The sequence below is a fragment of the Chanodichthys erythropterus genome, chromosome 12 (genome assembly GCF_024489055.1).
Source record: "Chanodichthys erythropterus isolate Z2021 chromosome 12, ASM2448905v1, whole genome shotgun sequence".
NCBI classification, from domain to species: Eukaryota; Metazoa; Chordata; class Actinopteri; order Cypriniformes; family Xenocyprididae; genus Chanodichthys; species Chanodichthys erythropterus.
The window spans coordinates 54503291-54521066 of record NC_090232.1 but is presented as its reverse complement, the minus strand read 5'-3'; the positions used below and the strand labels follow the sequence as shown (position 1 = coordinate 54521066).

Here is a 17776-nt window from a genome sequence, read left to right as displayed (position 1 = left end):
ATTCATTTTTATTATACTATAGGACACTGATACCGACAGCATTAATGCAAACAGCATACAAGTCTCACACGATGATATTCATTGTCTTTTTATTCAAGTGTAAACACTCACACAATTACAAAAAAATCTAGACATGGGGTGTCCAAACTCTGTCCTGGAGGGCCACTGTCCTGCAGAGTTTAGCTCCAACTTGCCTTGACACACCTGCCTAGAAGATTCTATCCTACAGTAGGACCTTGATTAGTTGGTTCAGGTGTGTTTAATTAGGGTTGGAGCTAAACTCTGTAGGACAGTGGCCCTCCAGGAGCAGGATTGGACACCCCTGATCTAGACATTCAAGAAGACAGTAAAAATAAAGAAATATTATTATTTTTTAAAAGCATCTGAACACCGCAACAAGCTTCACACAAACTAAATACAAAGTTCAGTCATAAAACCAAGCCCTGATTGGTTCTTTCTATGCCGTGGCACAGCCAATCCAAATCCATGCAACCATATATATCGTACCCTAGCCTGCGATCGACAAGCTGCGCAATGTGAAAGCGCTGCTATCCCTCCTCCTCCCCAGCGCCACCTGTAGAGATCTGCTACGGGGTTTTACCATTCTTGAAGCAGCCTTTTCTTTGCTGTTTTATTTGACTAAGCTGAACAAATTTGTATTTGTTCAGCAGCAACAGCAGCAGCGTAGCAGATCTTTTACACCAACATCTAGCCATGTATACTTCATGCCCTATGCCAATAAATGCTGGTTAAATTTAATCCACTCCGAGAGTTGTCATGATTGAAATAACTTGAATAAGCTGAAATTTTAGTCTTCATTCCTACTAGACATATATTACACTTGATGTATAAAAATGTTCTTTGCAGTTTCTCTGCTGTAGGTTGTTAAATCTGACACAGATACACTGAGCAGTTAGAATAAAAAACCCCGATCCCAGCGTAGAGGGGTTCAGTGAATGTGGTGTTGAATGTGTGTAAGTGCTTAATTGTGTTTGTGTCAGAAATGCTGTAGTAAGACAGAGTGCCAGCCGGCCAGTCCAGATACACTCCTACTCTAGTAGATTCTGATAAAGGTACAGGAATATCAAGGCTGACTTTATCATACCAGAGGGTGAATCTGCCCTTAACACAGCTCAAAGTCCAGGATTTTTCATTGAGCCCATAATCACAGTCATCACTTCTTCCTTTCCTGCTGATTCCTTTATATGTCATTGCAATATCAACATATCCGCTCCATTCAGCCTCCCAGTAACAGCGTCCAGTCAGACTCTCTTGAGACAGAACCTGCTCATAGAGCTCAAATCTCTCTTCATGATCAGGATATGGCTGTGACTCTTCCACAAGCGTTGCCTTTCTGTTCCCCTCGGAAAGCATGAGTTTATCATTCGCTGTGTTTAGATCAAGTGTGAGATTACAGGCATCTGAACACAAGAAGAGTGATTAGAGCATGGACAGTTTTTTAAGATATGTTAAATTCATGTTGTTGTGTGTGAAGACCTACATTTCCGCAGTCCTGGTGTAATCCTCAAATGTTCTCCATGATTCACACTAGATAAATATATACACATAAAATCAGTCAAGACTGTCAATCATGTTTCATGTTGTGGCTTAAAAGCCACAAATGTATTTTTTATTTTCTCATGATCATATTTAGCTCCTTTTAAAGTTAATTTTCAGTGCAAATTGTATTGTACATTGCATTAAAAAAGCTAATTGCAACAGATTTTTGAGTTTATTATTATATATCTTATTATATTATATAAGATTTTGTCCAAAACAACATTGCAGTGTTCATCTTAAGAGTTAAGACTTGAGTAAAACCAGTCCCAAATATACACATGCGCACACACACACACACACACACACACACACACACAAATATATCATATTGCCCACATACTTGAGTATCTGCAGTGAACAGTTTGGATCATTCAGTTTGTCAGAGAGCAGCTTGACTCCTGAATCTCCAGGGTGATTGTAGCTCAGATCCAGCTCTCTCAGGTGTGAGGGGTTTGAACTCAGAGCTGAAGACACATAACCACAGCCTTCCTCTGTCACCATACAGCCAGACAACCTACAGAGGAGGTATTATGTTGCATTAGAACTGGAAACCTTTTATCTTTCAGTATAACGTAGTCTCTAAGAAATGCAAATAATATTGTATGTCATTCTTCATGATTTGTGAATTCATGTAACCCGGTCCTCTGGTCCAAAATCAGTGGGGTTTTTTTTGTTTTGTTTTTTTTTTGGTTTTTTTTTTTTGTTTTTTTTCTCCATAGTTTCACTTAATTTTATAATGTGTACAGCTCCAAAAGTTGGACAATTGAAGACTGCTTGATTTGTGTGGGATTTTTTTTTTCACAGCAATGGACTTGCACATAAGCCCATTGGTAAGTCAGCTAGTAAGTTATGTGAAAAATAGGTATTCTTAATGTTTAACATCTATTTCCAATAAACATGCAGACAGTGTTAATATCACTTGTTTTAGATCAAGCCTGGTCAGTGTGTCTCACTGCTCTGTCCTTTTTTTCTTGTATAATAATGAAAAACACTCTGTGCCAATGAATAATTGTCCAAGCCATTAGATAAATCAGCTTATAAGTTTCAAAAATTGTCAGAAAGTTTTCACAGTATCATTTTGGTCAGTTAACCCTTTCCTCAATCCATAAGTTAACTACTCTGATTTGTGAAATCTTTCACTGTGCAGTTTTGGTAATTTAATACTTCCCTGAGTCCCTAACATCACTGATTTGTGAAAAAGTTCACAGAGCAATTTTGATAAGTTTACCCTTAATTGAGTCCTCAACTTCACTATTCTGATTTGTGAAAGGTTTCACAGTACAGTTTTAGTCCATTATCCCTTCACTGGGTGCTAACGTTTTAAACCTTTCACAAATCAGAATAGTGAAATTCGGCACTGACCAAAATTGTACTGTGAAATCTTTCACAAATCAGAATAGTGAAATTCGGCACTGACCAAAATTGTACTGTGAAATCTTTCACAAATCAGAATAGTGAAGTTAAGGACTGAAGGAAGAGTTAAATTACCAAAAGTGTACTGTGCAACCTTTCACAAATCTGAATGGTGAAGTTAAAGACACAGGAATCAAAATTGTACTGTGAAAGATTTCACAAAGCAGAATCAGGTGTCTGAACTGGTTCAAGGAATGGAAACAAATGGAATTTTAACAGGAACATAAACTAAAATGAAAATGAAATCAAGTTTAATCATTCTGAACAGAAATGCTTATTTGAAATTACCATTAACCGGTTAATAACATTTTATCATTATGTTTAATAATATAATTTTTACAGTCAAATGAAATCAAATACTATGGCCTATGCAAATGTGACATCAACACACCCAATGGGCCCTATAATACACCCGGCGCAATGCGACACAAGGTGCAGCGCAAGTGTGTTTGCTAGTTTGCGTCCGGCGCCGTTCGCGTTTTCCCGTTCAGCGCCACGTCCTTAAATTAGTAAATGCATTTGCGCCAGTTAGTGCGCCCATGGGCGTGCTGGTCTAAAAAAGAGGTGTGTTCAGGCGCATTGCTATTTTAAGGAGCTGAAAATAGACTGCGCCATAGACCAACTCAAACCTGGTCTAAAGTCTAAAGTCAATGGCACAATATTTTTTTGTTAGAGCGCGTTGGTAGAAACTGCGCCTCTGGGCGCGTCCACAGTGCGCGTTGACTTTGCTTATTACACACAGGGATATGCATCACACAAACATGCCAAATATTAAAAACAAAAAGATTACAGTGTAAAAGAATATTATTGCGTAGGCTACATAAATATAAAAATGTAATGATGAATAGTCATTGCGTGTATTAGAATTAGGCTACCTATTTTCAATTCAGCCTATTACTACTTATAATGATGAATGAAATTTGCTAATTAATTGAACAATCGTGCCAATACACACACATAGATATTAAGTAACTCATCACGCGGAGCTATTTGAAAGCCTGCATTTGCAAGCCCGCTTTAACTTCGCGCACGAGCAGATCGGTTTCTTCGCTTGAAAAGCGTTCAGCTTTTCCGCCAACAAATTCCGCCATGTAAATAGCAATCCGCCATGGCGCGAGCGCATCTTGCTCTTAAAGGGAATGGGAGATGACACTCTGATTGGTTTATTGAACATTACGCCCATTACTCATTAAGAGAATAGGGACAACCCATTTCAAAAATGCGCCCTGGCGCACAGACCGTTTTTCCGTCGTTAAAATAGCAAAAGTGGATTTAGACATGCCCTGAGTGCACCTGCGCCTTGCGCTTTACACTTTGCATTTAGATCGTTAAAATAGGGCCCCAAGTGAGTGAAATGCCCATGCTCAGCTGTCAAGTTACCATAGGTAAATCACTGGCATTAGCTTTTCATTAGCGTGGTGTTTTTTGAAACCAGTGAAAATTGCTGGTGTGTAGAAAATTATTAAACAACCGTTTTCCCAGTAATAGTAGCACTTTTTCTATTTCTATTTTCTCTCTATTTATTTACTTAAAAATCCTTGCTACATGCACTGTGCTGGAATAACTGGGAATTGACACAGCACTTGCATACTGTTGCACTCATGTTAATTTGATTGCTTCTATTGTTCTCATTTGTAAGTCGCTTTGGAGAAAAGCACCTGCTAAATAATGAAATGTAAATGTATAAGTGTAAAAAGGATTTTTTATTTTTTTTTAAAGTAAACATCATGTTGTCAAAGTTAGTACTGTGGCACTTGTGTATATCATTATATTATTAACATTTTTCCCCAAATCAAGCTTAAATGATTTTTTACCAGCAAATGTCTGAAATTTGTGTTTTGTCAGTCATTAATGCAACTGAAGCAGTAAGTTCAGCATTACGTTTTCATCAACTTACAGGTTACAAAGTTTATTGTAGCTATGTGGGTGCTCAGTTTTTACTGTTTTTTCCTCAGTGTTTTCCTGTTTAGTTTAATACATTTGGCCAAAATCTTGTGTATAAAAGACGAATTGCTATGCACAGGTTGTATTGGCTATGATTAGAGGGCAAATACCAGAGTGACACTCTTCTCGGCTGTATGGAGTGGCTGTATGAGTTTTTTCTGACAGTTTGACGATCCACTGGAGTTGGAGGCTTCACATTCTATAGTATAAAGCTTCAGATGCACTGAATGCAATGCATTCATCCACACTTTGAAATATCATACTGGAATCCATTTTTATTAATGCATGAGTGTTGTCAATGCAAATTTATCTGACTGCAGGCGGACATAAGCTAATTGTGCTGATGACGAAAATGACATCACTCTGTCCACGAGCCAAAGCAGAGCACAGACAATGAAATTTACTTTTGGCTTTTAAGTTTTATCAAACTGGGGGGGATTTTTTTTTTTTTTTTTTTTTTACGTTGTGAAAACTTTTACTTTGAGTGTACCTCGTTACCAGTTAAACTTTCAGCCCTTCATCAGCAAGTGCTGCTATATTGGAATCTATTGTTCAAACATAACTTCACACCTCACAACACTCCAGTTTGGAATAACAGATATATAAAGTTTGGCAAAAAAAGTCTGTATATTTTGAGGAATGGAAATACAAAGGGGTTTGGGCGGTTGCCCATTTCTTAGATGATAATGGAAATCTGTTACTGTATAGAGAATTTTGTGAGAAATTCCAACTTCAGTGTTCTGTTAATATTTACAATAGAATGATTAGAGCTATTCCAATAGCTGTAAGATTAATGATTAGAGAAGACATTTTGTACTCCAAAGTCTCCCCAGAATTGAGGCAGCTCTCCTTAGAAGGGTGTGATTTTTGTGATTAAAAAATGCACAAATAGAGTCATTAGAAAATTAATTTTGCATGCTTATTATCTAAACCCTATTAATCGGGATTACATGCTTAAGGATTTTGATACCTCTAAAATAAAGAAAATAAATAAGAAAAAATTATTTGTCACCTAAAGCTGAGGTGAACTTCAAAATTTTAAATGAGATTTAATTTTTAAGATTGAAACTTAATTTTGATGTAAATAATTGTGTTTTTTGTGAAACAAATATTGACAATTTAGAGCATGTGTTCTTTTGTTGTGATATGGTGCAACGTTTTTGGAGAGATATGCAGAATTGGTTACAGTCTAGGGAGGTTGAACTCCCACCCAGAGGTTGCGTTAAGCAAAAATTGTCCGTCAATGACAGACTTTTTTTTTCAATGGCAGAAAAATCTGAAGGCCATGTGTCACGTTGACAGATTACACTGAGGGTGATCTATTGTAAATTGTAACTGTACTTTCCACCCCTGTCCAGTTGGTGTGCTCCAATGTAGCAGCAGAGCACTGGATCCAGAACAAAAATTAAACTGGCAAGAATCTTTTGCTATGCGTTTGATAATGCACAGGCGAGTACCCAGAAGCTACAACTCTCTATCGCGCCACATTAAAGAGTACCAAAACGGAATTTATTGCTTGAATTTCTTAATGAAATTGACAGAATTTGAAATCTGAGACTTTGTTCCATATCAAAAGCAACACAAAGCTTTAAGCCTATTGCGATTTATTGGATGGGAGGTGCACTATGTACTGTTTATTCATCAACTGAGAACAGCATATAGCCTACCAAAAGATTGACTGGGATTTACGAATCGATATTGGTCTCATGAATGTGACCAAAACAGCAAGGAGACATTTTAATTGTTTATCAATAAAGTAATATTTTCTGAATCAGTGTCGACTGCAAAGAAGAAAGTTGACATTACTGACTCTCACCATCTCCTTATAGTGGACGCGCCTAGAGAGAGAATGTACTTCATTCGGTTTAGTCTACATAATCAGAATAGGCTATTTCTTTTCATTTTGAATTATTTTGTTTTCGTTAAAGTAGATACTTAAAGCTTTCTATAGATATATTTCTCATCTCATGTCTGTGAGACAAGCAGACGCTGAGTTTCAGTCCATTTAGCCTATAAGATGCACTCTAGTTCACGCGCCAGTGATCGCGCCCGCACCTCCATGTCACGATTATATTTTCCTATATTTCCTATATGTCCTATATTTGCTTCTTATTTATTACATCCAGGCAATTGGTTAATAAAACATTGATTAAAAATAAGATAACATTTTTACAAAATGAAATTCACCTTAAAGAACGGCTTTCTAACAAACAAAACTTAATGAAGTGGTCAAAATCATGTCTGACCCACTCCATGTCTCCCGATATGTTGCGCATCTTATGATGCATCTTACTCATGTGATCACTTTTCATAATCAAATAGACGAATTTATAACATAACATAGGACTATTTAAACATAAATATGAAACTATGTTTTCTTTAATGGCTACCAACACGTAGCCTATAGTACAGTACAGAGAAATTTCACGTGTGAATTACCCATCATTTTAATGTTCATATTTTAATTATAATAACACATTTAATTATTTTTATTTTTGTTCAAATGTGAACAAAATGTGTAAAAAAATTGTAAAATGACAGGTAATAATAGATTATGATGGAATTTTTACGACCCTGTCCATCAAAATGATGGACGATGTTAAAGTCTAACGCAACCTCTGCTCCCACCCCTTACTGTAAAGATAATTAGGTTTAGTATTTGTCTGGAAAACAAAAGTTCGATTTTGTTATTAATTTCTTTTTATGTCTTGGAAAGTTTTACATTCATTAGTGCAGATGGTTTTAATTTTATCCTAGCTTTAACCAGTGGATGAATGAGGTTAAACTCTTGTGCAAATCATTAAAATTGGCTAAAAACAAAGAGCCCACAAGTTGATTTCTCTTTTGAACACATACAAATTAATTTAAAAAAAAAACAAACATTTGATTTATCTAAAACAAAATTTTAATATATATATATTATTATTTATTTATTTATTTATTTATTTATTTTGTTTGTTTGTTTGTTTGTTTTATTGTGATCTCTGTATGTTATTAGCTATGCTCAACCTATGGCTCATCATATGTTGTGATATTCAGTGATTTGATTATGTACCTTGTTTGTTTGTTTGCTTGTAAGTGGTTACAATTACAAAAAAACTATCAGCTTTAGATTTTTAAGGTGAAATACAGAATAAATTAAAAACATTGACAATAAAAAAGCACATCCTGAATTTTGATTTTTATGTTTAAAGTACTACACATACATGATACCAGAACACTGCAGTTTTTTTGCCCCTATGAAACAAATACAACATTTGTATGGTGATGGATGTGAATGAGAATGTCCCACTCTGTTCACAAACCTCAGTATCTCCAGCTGACAGTTTGGACTCTTCAGTCCATCAGAGAGCAGCTTTACTCCGGAATCCTGTAGATCATTGTTACTCAGGTCCAGCTCTCTCAGGACAGAGTTTGAGGACTGTAGAGCTGATGACACAATTTCACAATCGCGAGCAGTGAGATTACAGCCAGCAAGACTGAAAGAGAGAAAGAAGGTTTTTCAAATTATTATGTTTTAAAACTCAATATGACTTTATTTCTTGTGAATATGCTAACTTATAATGTCAGTGAGGATAATGCTACTCTGCAGAAACATTTTCTTTATTTCATAACTCACAGGGCTTTCCTGCAGTTGATTACAGCTGGTATCAGTCTTCTTCTCCCCTCATCTGATGTGTTGTATTTCTTGAGGTTCAACTCATCCAGCACCTCCTCTGACATCTGAAGCATGTAGGCGATTGTTGAGCAGTGAGCAGGAGAGAGTTTCTTTTCTGAGTGTATGTCTGATCTCACAAAATCCTGAATCTCTCTGGACAGAGTTTGATCTTTCACTTCCAGCAGACAGAGGAACAGATTGATGGATCTTTCAGTGGAGAGTCCATGTCCATCTTTGATCTTCTCTTTAATGTACTGTGTGGTTCTCCTGATGCTCTCCGAACTGTTCTCTGTGTGTGTCAGTAGATCCTGTAAGAGTCTCTGATTGGACTCCAGTGAGACGCCCAGCAGAAACCGCAGGAACAGATCCAGTTGTCCATTCTCACTTTCAAGGGCTTTATCTACTGCTCTTTTATGCAAATTATGCAGTGAATCTAAACATGCTTCTTTATTGCTGCTTATGTGGTAGTAAAACACATAAAATGCAGCAAGAAATTCCTGAATGCTCAGATGAATAAAGCTGTAGACTTTTCTCTGATGAATCACAGATTCCTCCTTAAAGATCTCAGTGCAAATCCCAGAATACACTGAGGCATCAGTGACATCTATGCCGCTCTCTCTCAGGTCCTCCTCATAGAACATCACATTGCCCTTCATCAGCTGTTTGAAAGCCACTTCAGCAAGTTTCACAATCACTTCTCTGTTGGACTGCAGGAGTTGCTCTGGATCTCTCTCTTCATACTTCTGATTCCTCATGCTGATCTGAATCAGCAGGAAGTGGATGTACATTTCAGTCAGAGTTTGAGGGATTTCTGCATTCAGATCTTCTTTCAGGAGCTTCTGAAGCACAGTGGATGAGATCCAGCAGAAGACGGGTATGTGGCACATGATTTGGAGGCTTCTTGCTCTTCTGATGTGTGAGATGATTCTGCTGGCTTGATGCTCGTCACTGATTCTCTTCCTGAAATATTCCTCCTTCTGAGGCTCATTGAATCCCTGAATTTCTGTCAGACGGTTGATGTATTCAGATGGGATCTGATTGGCTGCTGCTGGTCTGGAGGTGATCCAGATGAGAGCAGAGGGAAGCAGCTCTCCTTTCATGATGTTTGACATCAACACACCCACTGATGAAGTCTCAGTCACATCAGAAACTTTCTGAGTGTCTGAAAACATCAGTGTCATTCTGCTTTCATCCAGACCATCAAATATGAACACAACTTTATATTCCTCATAAATCTTTGAGTCCAGATCTTGAAGTTCAGGATGAAAGTCCAGCAGAAGTTTGTGAAGACTGTACTGATGATCTCGGATCAAGTTCAGCTCTCGAAATGGAAGCACAAACATGAAATCTACATCCTGATTGGCTTTTCCCTCGGCCCAATCCAGAATGAACTTCTGCACAGAGACGGTTTTTCCGATTCCAGCGATGCCTTTAGTAAGAACAGTCTTGATTTGGTCTTTCTCCTCACATCCTGGTTCAGGTGAAGCTTTAAAGATGTCATTGCAGTAGATTTGAGTGTCTTGTGAGTGTTGTGTTCTGGCTGTTTTCTCCATCCGTAAAACCTCATGTTCTTCATTCACCCCTTCACTCTCTCCCTCTATGATGTAGAGCTGTGTGTAGATCCTGTTCAGGAGGGCTTGATTCCCTTCTAGTTTGTTTCCCTCAAATAATCTCTCATACTTCTTCATCATGCTGGTTTTGAGTTGGTCTTTGACTCTCTGTAGTTTTTTCTTTACTGGTTTTTGCAGGTCTGCAGTCTTCTTTTGCAGGGTTGCTTGTGTGTCCTGCTGTGTGATTTGGGTCTGACAAGAGTTCACAGTTCTCATCAGACCATCTCTCCCCACTCTTCAGAGAAATTAAGAAATAAAGAAAAAATATTTCAATGAACAACACAATACATTCAAATGCTATGTAATTTTCATGATTAAAAGTTGCATATACAAATCTACCATATATACTCTAAAAATGCCAATCAATTAAAATTTTGTTGCATCTCTATGTTACTTTTTTTTGTTACGTAGAATCTTACTTGGGGTCAGAAGTCACTGTTCCATCACTCAGTACAGGAGGTTCCCTCATAGAGTTGTTACTCTTCAAAGACACACAGCTGGATACTGCAGATGCTGCTGTCTGTGTCTGATCCTCTCTCTCCTCATGGAGACTCATTTTAGAGGCAGCACCTCCCTCCATTCTCTCCAGAATCAGTGATCTGTTTGAGGAAACACAATACATAAGAGTTATTCTGTAAATTAAAAATTACATTTTTGGATGACCAATTTCTTTAAAGGTACAGTCCATAACTTTTTTTGGTTAAAAAAAATTAAATCAATTTTTTGAGCAAGTACATAACCAGCCTGTGTTCAAAACTATCTCCTTACCTTAGCTAGATTCACAAGATATTTACTGTAATTAAAAAAAAAATAATAATAATATAACATCTATATAACCAGTTAATAATATTGGATGTATCTAGTGAATCAGGGTCTTTCACGAAGATATTGTCATAATCAAAACACAACCATCATGACTGGTACTGATCATCAGATTTTGCTTACGATGCTTTTGGGAAATGCAGCCCATAACAAATGTGCTTTACAAACACAAAGTTGAATCAGCCAGAGAAAAATTAATACAAAAAAGTAAAGGGTCAAGAGCCCAACTAAAGAAAATGCTTTTCACCATCATGGTGACTTCAAACTAAACTTTCATTAAAACAATAACATCTAAACATCTGTTAATTCTCAATAAGAACTTTTGTTGATGTATGACAGAAATAAAATCAAAATGGTTAACAAAAAGTGTGATAATGTTTAATGGCTGGAAGTCAGTTGTAGTTGTCGTGTCTCTCTCTTTTTCTCTTCTTGTTGTTTCTCTTTCCTTCAATGATTCTGCTTATCATCAGGTGTCACTGCTAATTGTCACTCATCACTCAATCATCATTTAATTATCTCATTAACTTTAACACTGCTTCAGTGTTACTTTTAACACCCTGTTGTGTGGACACATATCAGGGTTTTTCCTACATTGAAAAATGCTGTCCCGTCAAAGCCTTATCAGTTATTGTGGTTTATGTATGACACAGAAGACTGCTATGCTTGTGATAGAGAGCATGTTAACCGGCGGAGAGAGCGAGCAAAGAGCTCTTCCCTCGTGCATGCAAACTCTCTGTCTTTAAACTAAGCACTGTCTTTGCTCGCTCGCTCGCTCTCCTTTGCACATATTAATCTAAAACAACTGACACAATTCTAAAAGTTCCGAAAACCGAATCTTACCCCATTAAGCAAGAGTGGTTAGTAAGATTCTGCCTTAATAATCCACAGTATTTTCAGGTTATTTATATGACAATGTGTAGTAAATTAGGCCTACCTATAAAATCAGTTGTGAAACCAGAACAAAGCAAGTTGTTGTTAGCTAGGTGCATTCAATTGTATATGGTAGAAAATTAAACTATTAGTTACATTAACTTTTTAATGCTACTGTACTTTTTAATACTGATTATGCCTATAAATTATTATTATTAATATATACAGTGGCATGAAAAATTATGTGAACCCCTTGCAGAATCTGTGAAAATGAGAATTATTTTAATAAAATAAGAGGGATAATAAATAATGCCTGTTATTTTTTGTTTAGTACTGTCCTGAGTAAGATATTTTACGTAAAAGATGTTTGCATTTAGTTCACAAGACAAAACAATAGCTGAATTTATTAAAATAACCCCATTCATAAGTATGTGAACCATTGATTCTCAATACTGTGTGTGGTTACCTGATGATCCATGACTGTTTTTGTGTTTTGTGATGGTTGTTCATGAGTCTCTTGTTTGTTCTGAGCAGTTAAACTGAGCTCTGTTCTTCAGAAAAATCCTCCAGCTCCTGCAGATTCATCAGTTTTCAAGCATTTTTGCATATTTGAACCCTTTCCAGCAGTGACTGAATGATTTTGAGAGTCATCTTTTCACACTGAGGACAACTGAGGGACTCAAACTCAACTATTAAAAAAGGTTCAAACATTCACTGATGCTCCAGAAGGAAACACGATGCATTAAGAGTCGGGGTGTGAAAACTTTTGAACAGGATGAAGATGTCACAATTTTTCTTATTTTGTTTAAATATCATTGTTTTTCATTTAGTACTGCCCTTCGGAACCAACAGAAGATACTTGCATGTTTCCCGGAAGACAAATGAAATTCAATTTACCTTGTTATTTGAATTCAAAAGTTTTCACCCCCCGACTGTTAATGCATCGTGTTTCCTTCTGGAGCATCAGTGAATTTTTGAACCTTTTTTAATAGTTGTGTTTGAGTCCCTCAGTTGTTCTCAGTGTGAAAACACAGATCTCAAAATCATTCAGTCACTGCTGGAAAGGGTTCAAATACGCAAAAATGCTTGAAAACTGAAGAATCTGCAGGAGCTGGAGGATTTTTCTGAAGAACAGAGCTCAGTTTAACTGCTCAGGACAAACAAGAGACTCATGAACAACCATCACAAAACACAAAAACAGTCGTGGATCATCAGGTGACCACACACAGTATTGAGAATCAATGGTTCACATACTTATGAATGGGGTTATTTTAATAAATTCAGCTATTGTTTTGTCTTGTGAACTAAATGCAAACATCTTTTATGTAAAATATCTTACTCAGGACAGTACTAAACAAAACATAACATGCATTTTTTATTATACCTCTTATTTTATTAAAATAATTCTCATTTTCACAGATTCTGCAAGGGGTTCACATATTTTTTTCATGCCACTGTATACCACCATAATTTTCAGGTCTAGCAAAGAAGCATCGTCTCTTACAAAGCTATACAAAATTTTTTTTTGCAAAGAGGGCAAGAAAGGATAACAGTGAGAGTGGCAGGTAATTTATTGTCAGTATTAGGCTTGCAGATCACATGGGTAGGGTACTTTTTACTGTCTGTGTTGATGATCATGTCGGACAGCCACCACCGAAGACCATTTTTGACCCAGGAAAAACCCTGCATATGTACACTGAGGGGTGTTAATTTAACACTGGGGATTTTGCTGTGTAGACAGCAATTTAACAACCACTTTCAAGGTCCATAAAGGTACTAAAGGCTTTGTTAAAGGTGCCCTAGAATCAAAATTTGAATTTACCTCGGCATAGTTAAATAACAAGAGTTCAGTACATGGAAAAGACATACATTGAGTTTCAAACCCCATTGTTTCCTCCTTCTTATGTAAATCTCATTTGTTTAAAAGACTTCCGGAAAACACGCGGATCTCAACATAACACCGACTGTTACGTAACAGTCGGGATCATTAGTATGTATGACCCCAATATTTGCATATGCCAGCCCATGTTCAAGGCATTAGACAAGGAAAGGCAGTATTAACATCTGGATCTGTGCACAGACAAGGTAAGCAAGCAAGAACAATAGCGATAAATGGCAGATGGAGCAATAATAACTGACATAATCCATGATATCATGATATTTTTAGTGATATTTGTAAATTGTCTATCTAAATGTTTAGTTAGCATGTTGCTAATGTACTGTTAAATGTGGTTAAAGTTTCCATCGTTTCTTACTGTATTCACGGAGACAAGACTGTCGTTATTTTCATTTTTAAACACTTGCAGTCTGTATAATTCATAAACACAACTTCATTCTTTATAAATCTCTCCAACAGTGTAGCATTAGCCGTTAGCCACAGAGCACAGCCTCAAACTCATACAGAATCAAACGTAAATATACAAATAAATACTTTACTCACATAATTCGACGCATGCATGCAGCATGCATGACGAACATCTTGTAAAGATCCATTTGAGGGTTATATTAGCTGTGTGAACTTTGTAAATGCACTGTAATATAGTCGAGAGCTTGTGTGGCAGGGAGCAGGTGAATTAAAGGGGCAGGGCGCTGCCAAAACCAGTGTATAGTTAATGATGCCCCGAGATAGGCAGTTAAAAAAATTAATAATAAAAAAAAAATCTATGGTGTATTTTGAGCTGAAACTTCACAGACACATTCAGGAGACACCTTAGACTTATATTACATCTTGTGAAAAAGCATTCTTGGGCACTTTTAAATTAGTCGACGTGACTGCAGTGGTTTCATGTGCACTCAGTTTCATGAAGCAACAGGAATACTTTTTGTGTGCAAAAACAAAACAAAAATAATGACTTTATTCAACAACATGTTCTGTTCTGTGTCATTCTGGTATGTTGTTTGCATTCAGCGCTTCCAGATTCTACATCTGAACGCAGGCTCAGTACAAAACATATAACAAAAAGTATTCTCGTTGCTTCATAAAATTAGGGTTGAACCACTGCATTCATATTGACAATTTTAATGTTGTCTTTAGTATCTTTCTGGACCTTGAATGTGGTTGTTAATCTGCTGTCTATGGACGAGTCAGGGAGCTCTCAGATTTCATCAAAAATATTGTCATTTGTGTTCTGAAGATGAACGAAGGTCTTACGGGTGTGGAACAACATGAGGGTGAGTAATTAATGACATTATTTTCATTTTTGGGTGAACTAACCCTTTAAGCCAAATAAAATATTTTTAATGTGCAAATAAAATTGCCAATCATTTAAAATTTCATTGCATCTCTATGTTTCTGTCTTTGTTATGTAGCATCTTACTTGGGGTCAGAGGTCACTGTTCCATCACTCAGTACAGGAGGTTCCCTCATAGAGTTGTTACTCTTCAAAGACACACAGCTGGATACTGCAGATGCTGCTGTCTGTGTCTGATCCTCTCTCTCCTCATGGAGACTCATTTTAGAGGCAGCACCTCCCTCCATTCTCTCCAGAATCAGTGATCTGTTTGAGGAAACACAATACATATCTGTAAATCTGTAAATTAAAGATTACATTTTGGGTGAGCCCAAGGACTCAGTGGAATCAACCTCAATTTTTGACAGATTGTACTAAATATGCACAATAAGCAGTGGTGGTCTGCCATAATATGAGAACAGTCTCTCCATTACTTAACTTATACCCGTTATTTGCTCATGTAGGCCTGTTCATACCTTTAGTTGTGATTATACTTATATACTCTGCACTGATACCTTATGTTACTTTTTAATTTTTTTATTTTGCACTACTGTTATATTTTGTTCATTAATGTTACTTCCTTATTGGAACTATTGTTATTTTACAATAGTTCCCCCCCCCCCCCAAAAAAAATATAATTAATTACCACCAATAATTATGTAAGTAGTGAAGCAATACAAACGCAAACGGGCGTTTTAAGTTTAGAAACATTTTGAGTCACCCCTCCCTTGCCTCACAGTGGTTTGGTCCACCGCGCACATCATACTCTTGTGTGTGTAGGTGTAGATTCTATAGAAGTCCGGCGGCGCCGGCGGGAGAGAACAGTTCTACAGACATATGAGTTCCAATAAGTCGGCTGTCAAGGCTATTTTATTCAAAAAACATCGGATGAAGTAATTATTTTTTCTCTTTAATGCTGACGGTGCTGAGTAATTAGTCATAACAACAACGAAAAAAGATGATAACTGATGATTTTTCCCCCCCCGTGAGTCCGCTATTTTAGCGATTATAATGTTACCTAGCTTGTTTACCATAGCTTGTTGGATATTATAAGATAAGTCACCCACACCACCAACAATTAACACTGTAAAAAGAATATGTCAACTGTAATAAGGCTAATAGATTTTCTGTTGTGTGTTCGGTTATGCTCAGTGTGTATTCACAAAGACTAAAAGGGACTTTGGTATTCATCGTATTTTGGTGACTTGGTTGTAAACAACTTTAAAAATAAATAAATAAATAAAATAAATATATATATATATATATATATATCAGAAAGTGAAGCCCAAGAAATAAGAAAATATTTAACAAATATATAAGATTTTGAAGAATATTTTGGCAAATTTAGTCAGTTTTTTTCATTGAACCAAAGAGAAACAATGAGCATAATGGCAGACTTCATGCTATACTAATAATAGTAGGTTTTCTTCTGTGTAACATTACATATATTCTTTATAAATAAAATTTTGGCTGTGTTATTTGTGTCCCCTTCAACAATTGCTCTTAATAAATTTTATGTTTATTGTCCCCCCCTACTGTCAGATGAAATTTACGCCCCTGTGAGCCGGTATGTAGAACCGGTGTTGTGCCGAATTCTGACCCCCGCCAAATTATTATTACCCCCCAGTTTTGGTAGGTTTAGGATTAGGGGTGGGGAAGGGGTTAAGATTAGGCAATCAGGTTGCGACTTCAACCAGGGGGGTAATAATTTGACAGGGAGTCGAAATTCTGCACAACACTTGCACTTTTATTTTTCCATTTCCAGGAATTAATGTAGTCTCGTATGCAGCTGTAAAATATACAATTAAAATCAGAGAGAGAGATTTGACTTTAAAGTAAACAAAAGCTAGGATCAAAACAATGTATCAAAATCTGAATAAGTGATCAAAAACGGATTAAGTGCTTCAATATCATTTTAAAATTATATTGAAATGTATCTTCTAGAGAAAATAGTACCTTTATTAAAATTGTATCTGAACCATGCATCTGTTTACACACCAGGCATTCAAATCTGTTGGGAAAATAAAGATAATTTTTGTCATGTTATGTCTGTAGCTTGACATATATTAGCAAAAAATTCCTATATGACAACGTTTTAAGGAACTTACGTGACGGTATTTTAGGTTGTGGGTAATATAATGTCGAAAACGTCGTCATGTCGAGCATTCCACTTCCACTTTCGTTTTGAAGATGTGAATTAAGCTCCACCCACAAAGAGTGTCGGCTGCGTTGGTTTGCGGGGCTGTTTTTTATGAGGCGCCGAACTGGACAAAAGCGATGCGAACGCCGCGAGCGAGCGAACCCGCGCGCGAGAGACCGAGTGCGTCCGAGCATTAGTAAATTAGTACATTAATAAACATTGATCAGATTATATGCAGTCATTAAAACAATTCTAATGTAGAAGTGGAATTTGGAGACCAATATTACAGTTTCAAAATTGGGATAAAATTTTAACAAAAAGAACACAACAATTTACTGTAATTGTACCATTTCAATACCATTTTACATTTGCAGCAATGGTTACAGCTATAATTCTACAATATAAAAAATAAAACATTACATAAACAATACATAATTAACATCTTTAGTGGCATATATAATATGTAGGCTATACAGACATATCAAACTATTATTCAGTAGATGGAGAAAAAATAAGAAATAAATGATGG

The 17776-nt window shown here is 36.5% G+C and overlaps 1 protein-coding gene across 2 annotated transcripts; it reads right to left on the bottom strand.

Moving 5' to 3' along the window:
* On the bottom strand, nucleotides 1-17310 carry LOC137031906 (protein NLRC3-like). Of its 2 annotated transcripts, XM_067403274.1 has the most exons (9): nucleotides 17216-17310; nucleotides 17064-17118; nucleotides 15195-15374; nucleotides 10605-10784; nucleotides 8537-10420; nucleotides 8223-8396; nucleotides 1901-2074; nucleotides 1502-1548; nucleotides 1-1421 (listed from the first exon to the last, which is right to left on the bottom strand). In XM_067403274.1, the coding sequence occupies exons 3-9, from the start codon at nucleotides 15353-15355 to the stop codon at nucleotides 886-888; spliced, it is 3156 nt and encodes a 1051-aa protein (XP_067259375.1). In that variant the 5' UTR covers nucleotides 15356-15374; nucleotides 17064-17118; nucleotides 17216-17310; the 3' UTR covers nucleotides 1-885. The 2 variants fall into 2 exon arrangements, with proteins under 2 accessions (XP_067259375.1, XP_067259376.1); XM_067403275.1 differs by lacking the exons at nucleotides 1-1421; nucleotides 1502-1548; nucleotides 1901-2074; nucleotides 8223-8396 and having other exon boundaries at nucleotides 8533-10420.
* Between the last annotated feature and the right edge of the window lie 466 nt (nucleotides 17311-17776).

What these genes read in the sequence shown, in the direction of transcription:
- LOC137031906 (XM_067403274.1), bottom strand. Translation starts at nt 15,355, where the DNA reads ATGGAGGGAGGTGCTGCCTCTAAAATGAGTCTCCATGAGGAGAGAGAG. An exon ending in TGTCAGCTGGAGATACTGAG is followed by an intron (nt 2,075 to 8,222) that starts GTTTGTGAACAG and finishes CCTCCTCTGTAG; the next exon opens with GTTGTCTGGCTGTATGGTGA. An exon ending in TGTTCACTGCAGATACTCAA is followed by an intron (nt 1,549 to 1,900) that starts GTATGTGGGCAA and finishes ATATTTATCTAG; the next exon opens with TGTGAATCATGGAGAACATT.